Below are 19,483 nucleotides of genomic sequence, written 5' to 3' on the forward strand. Positions count from 1 at the left end.
ATTTATTTATTTATTTATTTGAGACGGAGTCTTGCTCTGTGCCCCAGGCTGGAGTGCAGTGGCGCGATCTCGGCTCACTGCAAGCTCCACCTCCCGGGTTCACGCCATTCTCCTGCCTCAGCCTCCCGAGTAGCTGGGACTATAGGCGCCCGCCAACACACCCGGCTAATTTTTTGTATTTTTAGTAGAGACGGGTTTTTTCACTGTGTTAGCCAGGATGGTCTCGATCTCCTGACCTCGTGATCCGCCCGCCTCGGCCTCCCAAAGTGCTGGGATTACAGGCTTGAGCCACGGCGCCCGGCCTATTTAGCAAATATTTATTGAGCATGTATCATGTCTGGGTGCTCACTAGTAGTAGAATACAGCCATGAGCAAGGCAGCTATGGTTTCTGCCTATTAAGGACCTCCTAGTTTGACAAGGGGCAGATATTAAATAGTTACACAAATAATTATTGATTTATTTCTATTGAGATACATTTTGTTAAGGATACATATCACAAGATGTGAGTGTTTTTATCAGGATTTATAACCTAGTTGCTTTTATCGGGACTTATAACTTAGGGAGTGTCAGGAAAGATTTATTTAAGAAGGTCACATTTAAAATGATACCTGAGGCTGGGTGCGGTGGCTCACGCCTGTAATGCCAGCACTTTAGGAGGTCGAGGCGGGTGGATTACCCGAGGTCAGGAGTTAGAGACCAGCCTGGCCAACATGGTGAAACCCCGTCTCTACTCAAAACACAAAAATTAGCTGGGCATGGTGGTGGGTGCCTGTAATCCCAGCTACTTGGGAGGCTGAGGCAGGAGAATTGCTTGAACCTAGGAGGCGGAGGTTGCAGTGAACTGAGAATGTGCCATTGCACTCCAGCCTAGGCAACAAGAGCGAAACTCTGTCTCAGTAAATAAATTAGTTAATTCATTAAATAAAAATAAAATGAAACCTAAAAAGTGAATCTTCTAGTTTAATCAGTTGGCCAAAAAAGAGTTAACTTAGCGGATAGAACATGTATGCAAAGGCCCTGAGGAAGGAAAGAGCTTGACTCCTGAGGAATTAAAACAAAGTCAGTGTGCCTGAAGCATAGCAAATAAAAGGAATGAAGAAAGGCTAAATAGCTAGCCAGGCACTAGATCTTGTAAAGTCTTGGGTGTTTTGTTTTGTTTTGTTTTGTTTTGTTTTGTTTTTGAGACGGGGTCTTGCTCTGTTGCCCAGGCTGGAGTGCAATGGCACGATCTCGGCTCACTGCAAGCCCCGCCTCCCGGGTTCACGCCATTCTCCTGCCTCAGCCTCCAGAGTAGCTGGGACTACAGGCGCCCGCCACCATGCCTAGCTAATTTTTTTGTATTTTTAGTAGAGACGAGGTTTCACTGTATTAGCCAGGATGGTCTCGATCTCCTGATCTCGTGATCCGCCCGCCTTGGCCTCCCAAAGTGCTGGGATTACAGGCGTGAGCCACGGCACCTGGCCTATTGCATCTCAAAATTAACTAAAATTCTTTTTTTTTTTTTTTTTTTGTGACAGGGTGGGGTCTCACTCCATCACCCAGGATGGAGTGCAGTGGCTACTATAATTCTCAATATCTAATAATCTAGTCCATGTTCACATTTGCCACTTGTCCCCAAAATAGTTTTATGGATGGTTTGTTCAAACCAGGATCTAATCAAAGACGATGCATTGCATTTGATAGAGTAACTCCATTTTGATATGATCCAAATCTTGTGTTCTCCAGGGATCCTATAGGCATTTGGACGATTATTTATGCCCCATTACAATACTTGATTTTATTTCCTATATTCCTGTTGTACCAGCTTTCCAATCCTGAGTTAGATAAGACACTGCTTTACTGACAGAGTACCCAGTGAGTGCTTTTTTTTTTTTCCTGAAACAGGGTCTTGCTCTGTCACCCAGGCTTGAGTGCACTGGTGCAATCTCAGATCACTGCAGCCACTGCCTCGTGGGTTCATGCGATCCTCATGGCTCAGCCTCCCAAGCAACTGGGACTACAGGTGTACGCCATCACACCTGGCCAATTTAAAATTTTTTTTTTAGAGACAGGATATCCCTGTGTTGCCCAAAATGGTCTTGAGCTCCTGGGCTCAAGCAGTCTGCCCAACTCAACCTCCCAGAGTGTTGGGATTACAGGTGTGAGCCACTGCACCCAGACATGAGTGCATTCTTTATAAGAGTCAAAAGCACGTCTTCTTCATTGACCCAGTGACAGATTACCTGATTTACAACAGAATCTATAACACTTTGGCTGTTGGTGTAGAATAGAACCCCTAAAGGAATACTTTTAAAATACTAAATGAATGCTAAATAAAATTTAGGGAAGGGGTTCTTCCAGCATGGTGTCCATTTGCTTAATAAGGGAATAAGGCAGAGAGAGGATTGTGCCTTTGTTGTATTAAGGCTGTTCGTCATTAAGACTATTATTCTCTCCCACTAATTCCTGAGTTGTTTGTAGCTCTTTATAAACTTGAGCCCCAGAGCATGTGTGATTTAATAAGGACACAAATAATAATTTTTAAAAATAGAGGCTGGGCGTGGTGACTCATGTGTGTAATCCTAGCACTTTGGGAGGCCAAGGCTGGACAGTAGCTTGAGGCCCGGAGTTCAAAGCCAGCCTGGACAACATAGGAAGACCTCATCTCAACAAATAAGTTTGAAAGTTAGCCAGTGTGGTGGTACGCGCCTGTAGTCCCAGTAACTCGGGTGGCTGAGGTGGGAGGATCACTTGAGCCCTGAACCCAGGAGGGTGAGGCTGCTGTGAGCCATGATGGCACCAAAAAAGAAAAGAAAAGAAACCTTTTTTAAACAAACTATGGCTACTTTTAAAGCTACATTACATCTTCCATATCTTCCTACTGCCTTCTAGCATTTCACTTTTGAGAAACCCTGAGTTTTGAGGGACATCTTATGCATTCATATTTAATGACCAGCCAGGCTCACACATGTAATTGCAGTACTTTGAGAGGCTGAGGTGGGAAGATCGCTTGAGCCCAGTAGTTAGAGACCATCATGGACAATGAAGGAAGACCTTGTCTGTACAAAAAACTTTAAAAAAATTAGCCAGGCATGGTGGTGTGTGCCCATAGTCCCAGCTCTTTGGGAGGCTGAGATGGCAGGATCATTTAAGTCCAGGAGATCGAAGCTGCAGTTAACTGTTATCGTGTCACTGCACTCCAACCTGGATGACAGAGCAAGACTTTGTTTCAAAAAAAAAAAAAGGAAAAATTATAATGGTCACTGTGTTTTCCATCTTTCTACTCCTGTGAACTCTTTCTCTTTGGAACATCTATTGCATAAATACATTTCATCCCACAGAAGTCAAGATATACTTTCAGGCCAGGTGTGGTGTGGCGTGGTGGTTCACACCTATAATCCCAGCACTTTAGGAGGCCAAGGCGGGTGGATCACTTAAGGTTAGGAGTTCGAGACCAGCCTGGCCAACATGGTGAAACCCCATCTTTACTAAAAATACAAAAATTAGCTGGACATGGTGGCGCATGCCCATAATGCCAGCTACTCAGAAGGCTGAGACAAGAGAATCACTTGAATCCGGGAGGTGGAGGTCGCAGTGAGCCAAGATCATGCCACTGCACTCCAGCCTGGGTGACAGAGCGAGACTGCATCTCAAAAAAAACAAAAAGATATACTTTCAACAAACAAAATTTAACATCTAGATAGAATACTTTTCTTCTTCAGTGGTGTTTACAACTAGGGGCTTATAATAATAAATTGCCAGTCTATAATAGACTGGCAATCAGACATAAATATTTATACTTCTATTATTTTGTTAGTGGGGCTACTTTTTAGGGATTTTTTTTTTTTTTAGATGGAGTCTCACTCTGTTGCCCAGACTGGAGTGCAGTGGCGCAATCTCAGCTCACCACAACCTCCACCTCTCAGGTTCAAGCAATTCTCCTGCCTCAGCCTCCCAAGTAGTTGGGATTACAGGCAGGTACCACCACTCCCGGCTTATTTTTATTAGTAGAGATTGGTTGCACCATGTTGTCCAGACTGGTCTCAAATCCCTGACTTCAAGTGATCTGCCCACCTTGACCTCCCAAAGAATTGAGATTACAGGCGTGAGTCACTGAGCCCAGCCTAATTTTTATTACGACTTTTCAGAGGATCTTTATGCTTCCAGGTATTCATGATTATATTATATCATTATCGTCTCAAGACCTAGGCCAACAGGGGAAAGTCCATGATGGCAGGACAAAAATGATTACCTAGGAAGGGTCACCTCCACTTTCTTTACTGGTTGTACCAATTTCTGTAGGAATTTATTAAACCCTACATATGAAAAAAATATTTTTAATATTTATTTAATTTTTTTTTGAGTGTGTGTTAAAATCTTTTGTCATCCAGAGTCTTTTGGAATTCTAGAGATGTTTGAGCTGTGGGCTTTGACAAGAGGGGAAGGGAGGTATATATGCTTTCTAGTTATTAATGGTATTGTTTAGTATTATATCTCTGTTCTAATTCCCATCTCTAGGTACTGGATAGAGGCAGGAGCAAATTCTCTGTTAAGTTAAACTGGTTTTTTGTTTGTTTGTTCGTTTGTTTGTTTGTTTGTTTTGAGATGGAGTCTCACTCTGTTGTCCAGGCTGGAGTGCAGTGGCACAATCTTGGCTCACTGCAACCTCCACCTCCCCAGTTCAAGTGATTCTCCTGCCTCAGCCACCCGAGTAGCTGGGATTACAGGTGCCTGCCACCACATCCAGCTAATTTTTGTATTTTTAGTAGGAATGAGGTTTCACCATGTTGGCCAGGCTGGTCTCAAACCCTTGACCTCAGGTGATCCACCCACCTTGGCCTCCCAAAGTGCTGGGATTACAGGTGTGAGCTACTGCACCCAGCCTAGGGTTAGGCTTTTTGGTGATCCTCTGTACACCAAAGTGGTGTTTAAAGGACCATAGGTGGTGTTTCAGTACAGCAAACCATTAAAAATTATATAGATGTTTCTAAAACCTGTACCTGGACAAAGTATTCTGTTTATTAACTTCATGATTTCATCTTTATCTATTTGTTTATTTTTACCACAGCTGATTTTATCTTTTTTTTTTTTAAATTTTTATTTTTGAGACAGAGTCTCTGTCACCCAGGCTGGAGTGCAGTGGAGCAATCTCAGCTCACTGCAACCTCTGCCTCCCAAGTTCAAGCAATTCTCGTGCCTCAACCTCCCAAGTAGCTGGGATTATGGGCGTGTGCCACCACGCTCAGCTAATTTTTTGTATTTTTAGTAGAGATGGGGTTTTGCCATATTGCCCAGCCTAGTCTCGAACTCCTGACCTCAGGCAATCTGCCTGCGTCCGCCTCCCAAAGTGCTAGGATTACAGGCGTGAGCCACCATGCTTAGCTTGGATTTTATCTTTACAGACTTCTTTAAGCCTTCTGCCATCATGAGGTCACAATGGATGTGTTAATCAATCTGACCCATTTTTTGTGAATAATATCTACCAATCAACCTCACACTTCTGAACGAATATAGTACAAACAATGATTTTTATTGCACAGGACATTTTCTCTGACCACAGATATTAATTGACTTCCTATTGTTGGAAAGTCCTCTTATCATTCCTAGTTTTGTGGTTTACTGTTGCTAAATTCTGGAAAAATACCTCTGTGTTTCTTTCATTATTAGCAAAGTAAAATCCATCTCTGTTAGTTATTACTTGTAATAACATCCTCCATGAACCCTTCATTAAACTTTTTATTCCTCATCTATCTATTGGCAACAAATAGGAATAGCGCTGATTTCTGCTATCATTTATATCACTTCTTTCCTTGTACATCCACCTGGTCTTCTACAATTAAACTGGGCGGATCATCTTTGCAAAATACACATTGACCTCACTATTTATTTATTTATTATTTTTATTTTTTTATTTTTTTTGAGATGGAGTCTCGCTCTGTCACCCAGGCTGTAGTGCAGTGGCGCGATCTCGGCTCACTGCAAGCTCCGCCTCCCAGGTTCACGCCATTCTCCTGCCTCAGCCTCCGAGTAGCTGGGACTACAGGTGCCTGTCACCACTCCCAACTAATTTTTTTTTTTTTTTTTCTGTATTTTTAGTAGAGATGGGGTTTCAACGTGTTAGCCAGGATGGTCTCAATCTCCTGACCTCGTGATCTGCCTGCCTCGGCCTCCCAAAGTGCTGGAATTACAGGCGTAAGCCACCATGCCTGGCCTATTTTTTTTATTTTCATTTTTATTTTTATGTGTGAGACACTTCCATTCTGTCACCCAGGCTAGAGTGCAGTAGCATGATCTTGGCTCACTGCAACCTCCGCCTCCTGGGTTCAGGAGATTCTCATGCCTCAGACTTCTGAGTAGCTGGGATTATAGGCACGCACCACCATGTCCGGCTAATTTTTTGTATTTTTAGTAGAGACAAGAGTTTCACCAAGTTGACCAGGCTGGTCTTGAACTCCTGACCTCAAGTGATCCACCCACCCCGCCTCCCAAAGTGCTGGGATTACAGGCATGAGCCACTACACTGAGCCAACCTCATGATTTTCTTATAAATAATTTCAATTTTGGGGGCCAGATACAGTGGCTTACGGCTGTAATCCCAGCACTTTGGAAAGCTCATGATTCTATGAAGATATATGCCTTTCTTTTTTTTTTTTTTTTTGAGACAGAGTTTCACTCTTGTTGCCCTGCCTGGAGTGCAGTGGTGTGATCTTGGCTCATTGCAACCTCTGCCTCTCGGGTTCAAGCAATTTTCCTGCCTCATCCTCCCACGTAGCTGGGATTACAGGTGCATGCCACTATGCTTGGCTAATTTTGTACTTTTAGTAGAGACACAGTTTCACCATGTTCGCCAGGCTGGTCTCGAACTGCTGACCTCAGGTGATCCACCCGCCTCGGCCTCCCAGAGTGCTGGGATTACAGGCGTGAGCCACCACGCCCAGCCTGAAGATCTGTGCTTTTCTTTTTTCTTTTTTTGAGACAAATTCTCGCTCTGTAGCCCAGGCTAGAGTGCAGTGGCATGATCTCAGCTCACTGCAACCTCTGCCTCCCGAGTTCAAGCAGTTCTCCTGCCCCAGCCTCCCCAGTAGCTGGAATTATAGGCGCACGCCACTGCACCCAGTTAATTTTTTGTATTTTGAGTAGAGACGGGGTTTCACCATGTTGGCCAGGCTGGTCTGGAACTCCCGACCTCAGGTGATCCACCCACCTCGGCCTCACAAAGTACTAGGATTACAGGCGTGAGCCACCGCGCCTGGCTGATCTGTGCTTTTCAACAGCCTAATTAGATTGATTTCTGCGAGCAGAGTGAGGAGACCATAAGAGAGCAAATGCTTTCCTGTGGGTCTAGATAGTGAGATGACTATTTATCCATGCAGGAAATTTGAAAGTATAAAGATGGGTTGTAAATAAACCATTTCTGTCCTAGAGACAGACTCATTTAAGTCAGTTTTGTTTCTCATATTATACATATGATCATGACTGTTGGATTCCTATCCTTTCCTAATTCTATATCCTAGATCTAGTTGCTCCATTTCATTTTTATGGCCCTCCTTCACCACCCTCTGATAACTTCTTGCTCTTAACTAAGATTACATAGCCCCTGTCTAGATCACGTAGCTTCTAGATCTTTGGTTCATATAATGATATCTGCGTAGCTCTTTTCCTATTATGACTCCTTGATTGTCCTTTTACCATATCAACCTTTATATTCATGTCATAATTGTTTCCCCTACCTCTTGGTTTTAAATTACTGACATCTCTCTGAAGTATATTCAGTCCCAACATTTTTGAGGTTAGTTGTTTTGTTGTTGTTATTTGTTTTTTACCATAAATTCAGCCAGATGGTGTAAGGTTGGTTCTGTTTGCTTTTTTACTTTAGGGATTAGAAGTGAAAAGTAGTTAAGAAGGAGATACAGTTCTGGATAAATACTAAAACCATGTTAAAGAAATAAATTTGTTTATTCTATTTCCTCTTTGACTAAGGCTGTAGTGGAAATTTTTTCCACAGAATGCTACATTTAAGTAACAATCCATTAAGTTTAGCTCTTTTTAAAGCTGGTTGATATATCAAAAATTGTCACTTTTTAAATTAAAAGGGGAGGGGGCGGAATTTGGAAACTGGAATAAGGAAAGTGATGATTCCATAGTACAAGCAGAGAGATTCATCTTTTTCTCTTAAATAGGAGACAGAAGCAGATAGACACAGAAATTGAGATCAATTTAGATGATACTCATGAATATAATATCTTCTGTTTATGAAGCAGTTAGGGGCCTTGTACTATATTAAGCATTTTATATTGATTATCTCATTTAATCTTCACAACTCCTCTGTGAGGAGTGGATATTATTATTCTCACTCAATAGCTGAGGGAAGACGTAAAGACCCTAAGTAACTTGCCCAAGACCACTTAGCTTATAAGCATTTCCAATATGACTTTCAAGTCCACTTTCAACTTGACTTTCAAGTCAACGACTATGCTTCACTGCCTCTCTGGGTAGATAAGAAAGTGCTTTTTTGGATAAGACTACATTTGTTAAGTAGGAGTAGTAAGTTCATTTTTGATACTTAAAATACTTTAGAAACTCTCTTAGAAATGTATAAATTTTCAAATTATAAAGTACCTTAGAAACTTCAAAATTTCTAAGAAGAAAAAACTAAAGTCTAGAGATGTTAAGTATTTGTTTTTAGGTGTTTTGGTGTTTTGTTTTGAGACAGAGTCTCGCTCTGTCACCCAAGCTGGAGTACAGTGGCACAATCTTAGCTCACTGGATCCTCCATCTCTTGGGTTCAAGCGATTCTCCTGCCTCAGCCTCCTGAGTAGTTGAAACTACAGGCACGTACCACTACACCTGGCTAACTTTTTGTATTTTTAGTAGAGATGGGTTTTCACCATATTGGCCAGGGAGGTCTCAAACTCCTGACCTCAAGTGATATGTCCACCTCAGCCTCCCAAAGTGCTAGGATTATAGGCGTGAGCCACCACACCCGACCTAGAGATGTTAAGTAATTTGAATCCAAGTTAGTTAACCAAAAATATTTAGCCAGTGCTTTCCTCCATATTGGATCACAAAAGAACATGGAATGAAAACCTATTCTGTCCAAAAATACCTTCGTAAATTAATTCTACATGGAGTAGTTACTTGTATTAACAACATACCTGACAGTGGAGTTCGAGACCAGCCTGACCAACACAGTGAAACCCCGTCTCTACTAAAAATAGAAAAATTAGCCGGGCGTGGTGGTGGGCACCTATAGTCTCAGCTACTCAGGAGGCTGAGGCAGGAGAATGGCGTGAACCTGGGAGGCGGAGGTTGCAGTGAGCCACATCACGCCACTGCACTCAGCCTGGGCAACAGAGCAAGACTCCGTCTCAAAAAAAAAAAAAAAACCTGACAATATCATCTCAATTTGTAAATTGATAAAGTAGAAGAAAACTTGTCAAATTTAATAATATTTTATAAATTTACAAATTGTGACAATATTGACATTTTATATAATATGAACTAATACATAATTAAGAATTTAATGCATTAAAACCTATTCTATATTATTATTTATGAAATTTTTCAGTATTTTAAAAACTGATGAAATTAGAAGGAAGATTTGACTCTTAAGAAAGCATTGACTGCATAATGTAGCAAAAGTGCTGGAATATCATTGCAAGAAATATTCTTTTTTTTTTTTTTTTTTGAGACGGAGTCTCGCTCTTTCACCCAGGCTGGAGTGCAGTGGCGCAATCTTGGCTCACTGCAGGCTCCGCCCCCCAGGGTTCACGCCGTTCTCCTGCCTCAGCCTCCCGCGTAGCTGGGACTACAGGCGCCCGCCACTTCGCCCGGCTAATTTTTTTGTATTTTTAGTAGAGACGGGGTTTCACTGTGTTAGGATGGTCTCGATCTCCTGACCTCGTGATCTGCCCGCCTCGGCCTCCCAAAGTGCTGGGATTACAGGCGTGAGCCACTGCGCCCGGCCTGCAAGAAATATTCTTGATAGTGATTTAACCATAGATTCTCATGATCAGATGGGCCTAAACTAGTACTATAGTCATAGATATTTTGCTATTCTATGCTATAATTACATAAAGGAACTTTAGACTAATAATCTGCATTGTTGACAGTGAATCAGTTATAGTTTTTTTAAAAAAATAAAAGGCCAGGCGTGGTGGCTCATGCCTGTAATCCCAGCACTTTGGGAAGCTGAGGCGGTGGATCATCTGAGGTCAGGAGTTCGATACCAGCCTGGCCAACATGGTGAAACTCTGTCTCTACTAAAAATACAAAAATTCGCCAGGCGTGGTGGTGTGCTCCTGTAGTTGCAGCTACTTGGAGCTGAGGCAGGATAGTCGCTTGAACCCAGGAGGCTGAGGCTGCAGTGAGCCAAGATCGCACCACTGCACTCCAGCCTGGGCGACAGAGTGAGACCAAGACCCTGCCTAAAAAAAAAGAAAAATGAAAGGACAACCCACAAAATGGGAGAAAACATTTGCAAACTGCCCGTGTGACAAGGGATTAATAACCAGAATATGTAAGGAGCTCAAACAGCTCTCTAGAAAAAAAAAAAAATCTCATAATCAAATTTAAAGTGGGAAAATGATTTCAGTAAACATTTCTCCAAAGAAGTCATGCAAATGAGGCCAGGTGTGGTGGCTAACACCTGTAATCCCAGCACTTTGGGGGGCCAAGGTGGGCAGATCACTTGAGATCAGGAATTTGAGACCATCCTGGCCAACATGGTAAAACCCCATCTCTACTAAAAATACAAAAATTAGCCAGGTGTGATGGTGGGCACCTGTGATCCCAGCTGCTCAGGAGCCTGAGACAGGAGAATCACTTGGACCTGGTAGATGGAGGTTGCAGTGAGCCAAGATCACACCACTGCACTCCAGCCTGGGCAACAGAATGAGACTCCATCTTAAAGAAAAAAAACAGGCCGGGTGCGGTGGCTCACGCTTGTAATCCCAGCACTTTGGGAGGCCGAGGCGGGCGGATCACGAGGTCAGGAGATCGAGACCACGGTGAAACCCCGTCTCTACTAAAAATACAAAAAATTAGCCAGGCGTGGTGGCGGGCGCCTGTAGTCCCAGCTGCTCGGAGAGGCTGAGGCAGGAGAATGGCGTGAACCCGGGAGGCGGAGCTTGCAGTGAGCCGAGATTGCGCCACTGCACTCCAGCCTGGGCGACAGAGCGAGACTCCGTCTTAAAAAAAAAAAAAAAAAAGAAAAAAGACAAATGGCAGACAGGTATGTGAAAAGGTGCTGAACATCACTGGTCATCTGAGAAATGCAAATCAAAACTATGAGATATCATCTCACCCCAGTTAAAATGTCTTTTTTCCAAAAGACAGACAATAACAAATGTTGGTGAGGATATGGAGAAAAGGGAACCCTCATACATTGTTGATGGGAATATAAATGAGTACAACCACTATGGAGAACAGTTCAGAGGTTCCTCAAAACACTAAAAATAGAGCTACTATACAATCCAGCAGTCCCACTCCTAAGAATATACTCAAAAGAAAGGAAATCAGTATATCAAAGAGATGTCTGCACTCCCAGGTTTATTGCAGCACTATTCGCAATAGCCAAGATTTGGAATCAAGCTGTGTCCATTGACAGACAAGTGGATAAAGAAAATGTGGTACACAGGCCGGGCGCGGTGGCTCACGCCTGTAATCCTAGCACTTTGGGAGGCCGAGGCAGGCGGATCACGAGGTCAGGAGATCGAGACCATCCTGGCTAACACAGTGAAACCCCGTCTCTAGTAAAAATACAAAAAATTAGCCGGGCATGGTGGCAGGCGCCTGTAGTCCCAGCTACTCGGGGGGCTGAGGCAGGAGAATGGCATGAACCTGGGAGGTGGAGCTTGCAGTGAGCCGAGATTGTGCCACTGCACTCCAGCCTGGGTGACAGAGCAAGACTCCGTCTCAAAAAAAAAAAAACAAAATGTGGTACACATACACAATGGAGCACTATTCACACACAAAACAGAACGAGATCCTGTCATTTGCAACAACATGGATGGAACTGGAGGTCATAATGTTAAGTGAGATGAGCCAGGCACAGAAAGACACACTTCGCATGTTCTTTCTTATTTTTTGGAGCTAGAAATTAAAACAATTGAGCTCCTGGAGATAGAGAGTAGAATGATGGTTACCAGAGGCTGGGATGCGTATTCGGAGGCAGGCAGGATGGATGGTTAATGGATGTTAAAAAAAAAAGAAGAAAAAAACAGAATGATTGAGACCTAGCATTTGCTAACACAAGACTGTGGGTATAGTCAAAAATAATGTAATTGTACTTTTTAAAATAACTAAAAGTGTAATTGGATTGTTTGTAACACAAGCAGTAAATGTTTGAGAGGATGGATGCCACATTTACCCTCATGTGATTATTATGCATTGCATATCTGTATCAAAATACCATGTAGGCCAGGCGCGGTGGCTCACGCCTCTAATCCCAGCACTTTGGGAGGCTGAGGCGGGTAGATCATGAGGTCAGGAGATTGAGACCATCCTAGCTAACACAGTGAAACTCTGTCTCTACTAAAAATACAAAAAATTAGCTGGGCATGGTGGCACATGCCTGTAGTCCCAGCTACTCAGGAGGCTGAGGCAGGACAATCGCTTGAACCCAGGAGGCGGAGGTTGCAGTGAGCTGAGGTCGCGCCACTGCACTCCAGCCTGAGCCTGGATGACAAAGTGAGACTCCTTCTCGAAAAAAAAAAAAAAAAAAAAAAAATCTCATGTAACCCACAAATACATACACCTAGTATGTATCCACAAAACTTAAAAATAAAAAAAAAAATTTGTATGAACGTACAGTCTTTGTGATAAGGCAGGAAAATACAATCAATACTGGGCAATTTGGTGCTACAAAATAAGTACAAAACAATTGTATTGTATCTATTATTGGTATACAAAAGAAGTACACTGATAATACAAAGTAGGTACAAAGTATTATTGGTGTATAAAAGAAGAGCAACTAATGGTGTAGAGAAAGGGAAAAATTGGTGTGGATTGGATTAGTCATATAGGCTTAATTGGAAAAAAAAACAGGCAACATGGTATCATTTTTTGTGACTGTAATGTATTTTTCAGGAATTTGTATGGTATTTTTCTATTTTGTGAAATGAGATTATAAACCCCCCAAAGGTGTTTATAAGTCATACATTAGCTGAACATGCCAAGAGCTCTTATTTCTTGTTTTAATGTAGTGTGCCAATTATAAACTATATTCAAAGCCAAGTGGATTTGAGCAAGTAAAATATCTACTTGGTCTATTTGTTGTGTTGTACAGATCTAAACAGGAATGTTTAACATATTCTGAAGATACAGATTGTAAAACTTTCCTTAAATATTATATTACTAGTTTTGATCAATTTAACAGTCCTTTTTCTTTTGTTACTTCTTATTAAGGGTCAACTGTATTTGTTGGTAACGGACCAGGGGTTTCTTACTGAAGAAAAAGTTGTTTGGGAAAGCCTACACAATGTAGATGGTGATGGAAATTTCTGTGACTCAGAATTTCATCTTCGACCTCCTTCAGATCCTGAAACTGTATACAAAGGACAGCAAGATCAGATAGATCAGGTAAATTTGTAATGTCTTCTTTATAGTGCTCACAATGCTGATTTTTTTCAAATGTGAATTCATTTATCCAAAATTTTTCAACTAAAGATTAATTCATCAATATACTTGTGAAATTTTCCTGACACTTCCTGAATAGTTGGTGATCATTCTACATGTACATTAATTATGTACTTTGGTGCAGAAGGCCAGATCATATTGAACTGTGAAGGTCATGGTGAGAAGTTTGAATTTTATTCTAATTGCAGTAGGGAAGCTATGTCAAGTATTAAACACGGAAGTGATGGGATCTTCTTTACCTTTTTAAAAGACTGTTATTTGGAGAATACATAGGAAGGAAACAGGTCTAAGCAGAGACAAACAGTCCAAGCAAGAGCGATGATGGCTTAGCCTTGGGTGGTAGAGATGAAGAGATAAGCACATATCTGAGCTATATTTTGACTAGTTAGAAAAAGTAGAGGAGAGAGAATCTGGAAGGTAGTATATAGTGTATAAATAATGGGTGGATATTCTAAACTTTAGAGGCCAAGGTAAGGAGGAGTAGTAGACATTTGTAGCAGGAGACGCACTAGTGAATAGAACTTGAATTTAGAAATGAGACAGATGAGATTTTTTTTTTTTTTTTTTTTGACAGATGAGATTTTTGCCTGCCATAACTGGGCAGTCTTGGAGCCACAGGTCTGTTTATTATTAGAAGTATGATGGTGATGTGAATTCTTCCCTGACTGAGGCAAAAATATGGTCATGTTAAACAGTTGACATATATTTTACTTACAACAATTTAAATGCACAAAGACTGTTCAATTAGCCAATATTCAGTGAGGAGTTGTATTCCTGGCACTATAATTAGGTCCTAGAGATACAAAGATAAATCATTCAGTCCTGTCCTTAAAGATGCTGCAGCCTAGTAGGGAAGGCAGATATTTGACCAACTCGTGTTATATGTTAAGTTCTATAATGGCAATTTGAAGAGCAGGTATCAAGTACACAAAAGAATATTTAATTCGCCGGGTGCAGTGGCTCACACCTGTAATCCCAGCACTTTGGGAGGCCAAGGCAGGCGGATCACCAGGTCAGGAGATCAAGACCATCCTGGCTAACATGGTGAAACCCCATCTCTACTAAAAGTATAAAAATCAATTAGCCGGGTGTGGTGGCGGGTGCCTGTAGTCCCAGCTACTCAGGAGGCTGAGGCAGGAGAATGGCATGAACCCGGGAAGCAGAGCTTGCAGCGAGCTGAGATCATGCCACTGCACTCCAGCCTGGGCGACAGAGCGAGACGCCATCTCAAAACAAAAAAAAGAATATTTAATTCAAACAAATATGCATCTTTCTAGGACTTTTCTTTGAAAAACAGTTCTGAAAGTCGTGCTCATTTTCCTTCAGAAGCTCTACAGGGGTATTGTTTTTTAAATGTTAAGAGAAATATGTGAGATTTTTCTAAGCATTATATTGTATATAAAAAATACTGGGCCAGGCAGGGTGGCTCACGCCTATAATCCCAGCACTTTGAGAGGCCGAAGCGGGTGGATCACCTGAGGTCAGGAGTTCAAGACCAGCCTGGCCAACATGGCGAAACCCTGTCTCTACTAAACGTACAAAGATTAGCCAGGTGTGGTGGTGCGCACCTGTAACCCTAGCTACTGGGGAGGCTGAGGTGACAGAATCACTTGAACCCAGGGGGCGGAAATTGTAATGAGCCAAGATCGTGCCATTGCACTCCAACCTGGGTGACAGAGTGAGAGTCTGTCTCAAAAGAAAAAACAGGCTGGGCACAGTGGCTCACACCTATAGTCGCAGCACTTTGGGAGGCTGAGGCGGGCCAATCACGAGGTCAGGAGATCAAGACTATCCTGGCTAACATGGTGAAACCCCGTCTTTAATTTAAAAAATGCAAAAAATTAGCCGGGCGTGGTGGCACGCACCTGTAGTCTCAGCTACTCGGGAGACGGAGGCAGGAGAACTGCTTGAACCCAGGAACCGGAGGTTGCAGTGAGCCAAGGTGACGCCACTGCACTCCAGCCTGGGCGACAGAGCGAGAATGCGTCTCAAAAAGAAAAAAAAAACTGGAGAAGGGGAATGAAGGCAAAGCGATAGATAGTCACAGTAGTCCAGATAAGGTGTTGAGATTGTTATCTGGAAGCAGCAAGGAAGAGGTGGATTCAAGACCATGAGGCTTCATAAAGAGCAGAGTTTGAAGAATTCAGAAGAACTTGAAGGACAAATTCTTTATATCTTTATATCCATGAGATAGTCATGCTATATATATGACAAGATCTTTACAGGCAACAACCTTTTTTATTTTTTGAGACAGAGACTCACTCTGTCACCCAGGCTAGAGTACAGTGGTGCGATCTCGGCTCACTGCAACCTCCACCTCCCAGGCTCAAGCAATTCTGTCACCTCAGCCTCCCAAGTAGCTGGGACTACAGGCATGTGCCACCACACCCAGCTAATTTTTGTATTTTTAGTTGAGGCAGGGTTTTGCCATGTTACCTACACTGGTCTCGAACTCCTGGGCTCAAGTGATGTGCCCGCCTTGGCCCCCTAAAGTGCTGGGATTACAGGTGTGAGCCACTGCACCTGGCCACAGGCAAAAACCATTTACCCATCCTCTGTATTTTTTAAAATTATCTTATTTCGAGGGTAGATTGGGGAGGAGGTACACAGACTGGTCAAATTTTAGTCAACACCGACTCTTAATAAAGTGGATATTAAGTTAATGCTTGACCAAAATGCACTGTTTCTGATAGAAACTAATCTGAGTGTGTACATGGGAGGAGGGAGGAGATGGTTAAATAATTGAGGAAGACTATATGATGGCTACTATGTTGGCTTTAAAAATCATCTTTTAGAACAATATTTAATAATCTTGGGAAATTCTTATTTTCTTAAACAGAAGACTTTTATGACACTAAATGGAAAAGAAAACATTACAGTAGTTTCAGAGGGTTGGTTTGAATTTGTATGGGAATGTAGAAAATTAATAAACTACTGTTAACAGTACTTGTCTCTGTGTAATGATATTATGGTGATTTAAACTTTGTTGTTTATGGTTTTCAGTTTTGTCTGAATTGCCTATAGGCATGTGTTTCTTTTGTAAATGGGGAACTTTTTTAAAAAATTCTTTAAACCAATTTACTTATTTATTTATATATGAAACAGGGTCTCAGTCACCTAGGCTACAGTGCAATGGTGTGATCACAGCTCACTGCAGCCTCAACTTTCTGGGCTCAAGTGATCCTCCCACCTCAGCCTCCCCTAGTAGCTGGGACCACGGGCATGCATCACCATGCCCGGCTAATTTTTTTGTGTTTTTTTGCAGAAACAGAGTTTTGCCATGTTGCTCAGGCTGGTCTCAAACTCCTGGGCTCAAGCAGCCTGCCCGCCTCAGCCTCCCAAAGTGCTGGGAATATAGGTGTGTGCCGTTGTACCTGGCTCCGTGCAACTTTTTGTTTTGTTTTGTTTTTAGCTTTCTTGGCTGCCTATATATGGCTTCCAGAAAAAATTTCAAATACATTCCCCCCAATTTTTTTTTTTTTTTTTCGCAACCAAGTCTTGCTCTGTCGCTCAGGCTGGAGTGCAGTGGCGTGATCTCGGCTCACTGCAATCTCCGCCTCCCAGGTTCAAGTGATTCTCCTGCCTTAGCTTCCCAAGTAGTTAGAATTACAGGCGTGTACCACCACACCTGGCTAATTTTTGTGTTTTTAATAGAGACGGGGTTTCACCCTGTTGGCCAGGCTGGTCTCGAACTTCTGGGCTCAAGTGATCCACTTGCCTTGGCCTCCCAAAGTGCTGGGAATATAGGCGTGAGCCACCATGCCCGGCCTCCAAAAATATTTAGAACAATGACAGAATCACTGAAATAAGTTCATAGCTCCCCAAGGGAAATACTTAGGAAGATAACTGTCATTTTAATGTTTAAAATAAAATGTTTTTTATTTTATTTTAATTATTTTGTTATTTTATATTGTTTTCTTTTTCTTTTTTGTTTTTATTTTATTCATTTTTATAGACAGGGTCTCTCTCTGTCACCCATGCTGGGGTGCAGTGAGGAGATCATAACTCACTGTAACCTCAAATTCCTGGGCTGAAGCAATCCTCCTGCCTCAGCCTCCCAAGTAGCTAGGACTACAGGTGCACACCACCACACCTGGCTGATTTTTAAACTTTTTTTGTAGAGACAGGGTCTTGCTATATTGCCCAGGCCTGGTATATTTTTTTAAAGCCATTCTTACAGCTTTATAGATATAACGTCTGTGTTTGCAGTCATTCATTCTTGGGTGAAATCTCATAGCTAATGATGGTTATAATTTAATTTCTTAGGATTATCTTATGGCATTATCTCTACAACAAGAACAGCAGAGCCAAGAGATCAATTGGGAACAAATCCCGGAAGGAATCAGTGATTTGGAACTAGCAAAGAAACTCCAAGAGGAAGAGGACAGACGGGCTTCTCAATACTATCAGGAACAGGAACAAGCAGCTGCTGCTGCTGCTGCTGCTTCTACACAGGCTCAGGTAAAAACTAGTGTTCTGAGTCTTAAATGTGATGATCACGGCTGGGTGCCGTGGCTCACACCTGCATTCCCAGCACTTTGGGAGGCCGAGGCAGGCAGATTGCTTGAGGCCAGGAGTTCGAGACCAGCCTGGCCAACATGGCAAAACCCTATCTCTACTAAAAATACAAAATTAGCCGGGCGTGGTGGTGGTGAACACTTGTAATCCCAGGTACTTGGGAGGCTGAGGCAGGAGAATTGCTTGAACCTGGGAGGCAGAGGTTGCAGTGAGCTGAGATTGTGCCACTACACTCCAGTCGGGATGACTGAGCAAGACTCCTTCTCAAAAAAAAAAAAAAAGTGATGATCACTTTAGCAGTAAATTTCACTTGAGATAAAAAATTTTAAATTAGGTGTTAACTCTTCAATTTTGTTAGGATTTTAGCACCCATGGGTTTTATGACATTGTCCTAAGCTTGTATCTCATTTAGTAAAATGTTTTCTCCTGCGGTTCTGATTTTCACATTTATTTTTAAAATTCGTAATAGCTGCAAAGAAAATAAGCCAATTTGGATGAAGTCCTTTCTATCAACTAGAGGGCAGTATGAGGTACTACTAGAAAAAATACAGACTTTGGAGCCAGATAAATGTGGATTTGCATTTCCTGCTCCTGTCTTTCCTTCTAGTTGCAGCCTGTTGGATGATGTCCTCTACCTTTTTCCCTATCTGTAAAATAGAAGAACTCTTAAGGTTGTTGTGAAGAACAAATAATATTAGCGCTTAGCCCAGTGTTTAATATGTACTGGGTATTCAACAAAGGTTGACATCTCCCTACTTTTCACTTTCTGTAGTTAAACGGTTTAAAGCACTGAAAATATAACGGTGGGATTCTACGTGTTAAATCTCATTTCATTAAGTTAAAAATATTCCCCTTTTTTATGTTTATACCATGCCAGACTGCTGTTCCTTTTTTTTTCTTTTTTTTTTTTAAGACGGAGTCTCACTCTGTTGCCCAGGAGTTCAGTGGTGCAGTCTTGGCTCACTGCAACCTCCGCCTCCTGGGTTCAAGCAATTTTGCTGCCTCAGCCTCCCAAGTAGCTGGGATTACAGGTGTGTGCCACCACGCCCAGCTAATTTTTGTATTTTTAGTAGAGATGAGGTTTTACCATATTGGCCAGGCTGGTCTCAAACTCCTGACCTCAAGTGATTCACCCACCTCGGCCTCCCAAAGTGCTGGGATTACAGGTGTGAGGCACTGCGCCTGGCCTAAACTGTTCCTTTTGATTTAGATATACAAGAAATTCTGATTTGGGCATACAAGAAAGCAAGATGCCCTTTTAAGTCTCATAAAACTAAATATAGAAGTCCCCATTAAAATAAGTATAGGGCCGGGCGCGGTGGCTCACACTTGTAATCCCAGCACTTT

At 42.2% G+C, this 19,483-nt stretch overlaps 1 protein-coding gene across 2 annotated transcripts in view; it reads left to right on the forward strand.

Annotated features, from left to right (window-relative positions):
- MINDY2 (MINDY lysine 48 deubiquitinase 2) overlaps positions 1 to 19,483 on the forward strand; it is a 94,259-nt gene that overhangs the window by 65,657 nt on the left and 9,119 nt on the right. For both annotated transcript variants that reach the window (XM_003267038.4, XM_012507432.2), the window contains exons 7-8: positions 13,388 to 13,561; positions 17,885 to 18,079. In XM_003267038.4, coding sequence (XP_003267086.2) covers positions 13,388 to 13,561; positions 17,885 to 18,079 — 369 coding nt within the window. The remainder of the gene's footprint in view (positions 1 to 13,387; positions 13,562 to 17,884; positions 18,080 to 19,483) is intronic.

Source organism: Nomascus leucogenys, chromosome 6 (assembly GCF_006542625.1).
Source record: "Nomascus leucogenys isolate Asia chromosome 6, Asia_NLE_v1, whole genome shotgun sequence".
NCBI classification, from domain to species: domain Eukaryota; kingdom Metazoa; phylum Chordata; class Mammalia; order Primates; family Hylobatidae; genus Nomascus; species Nomascus leucogenys.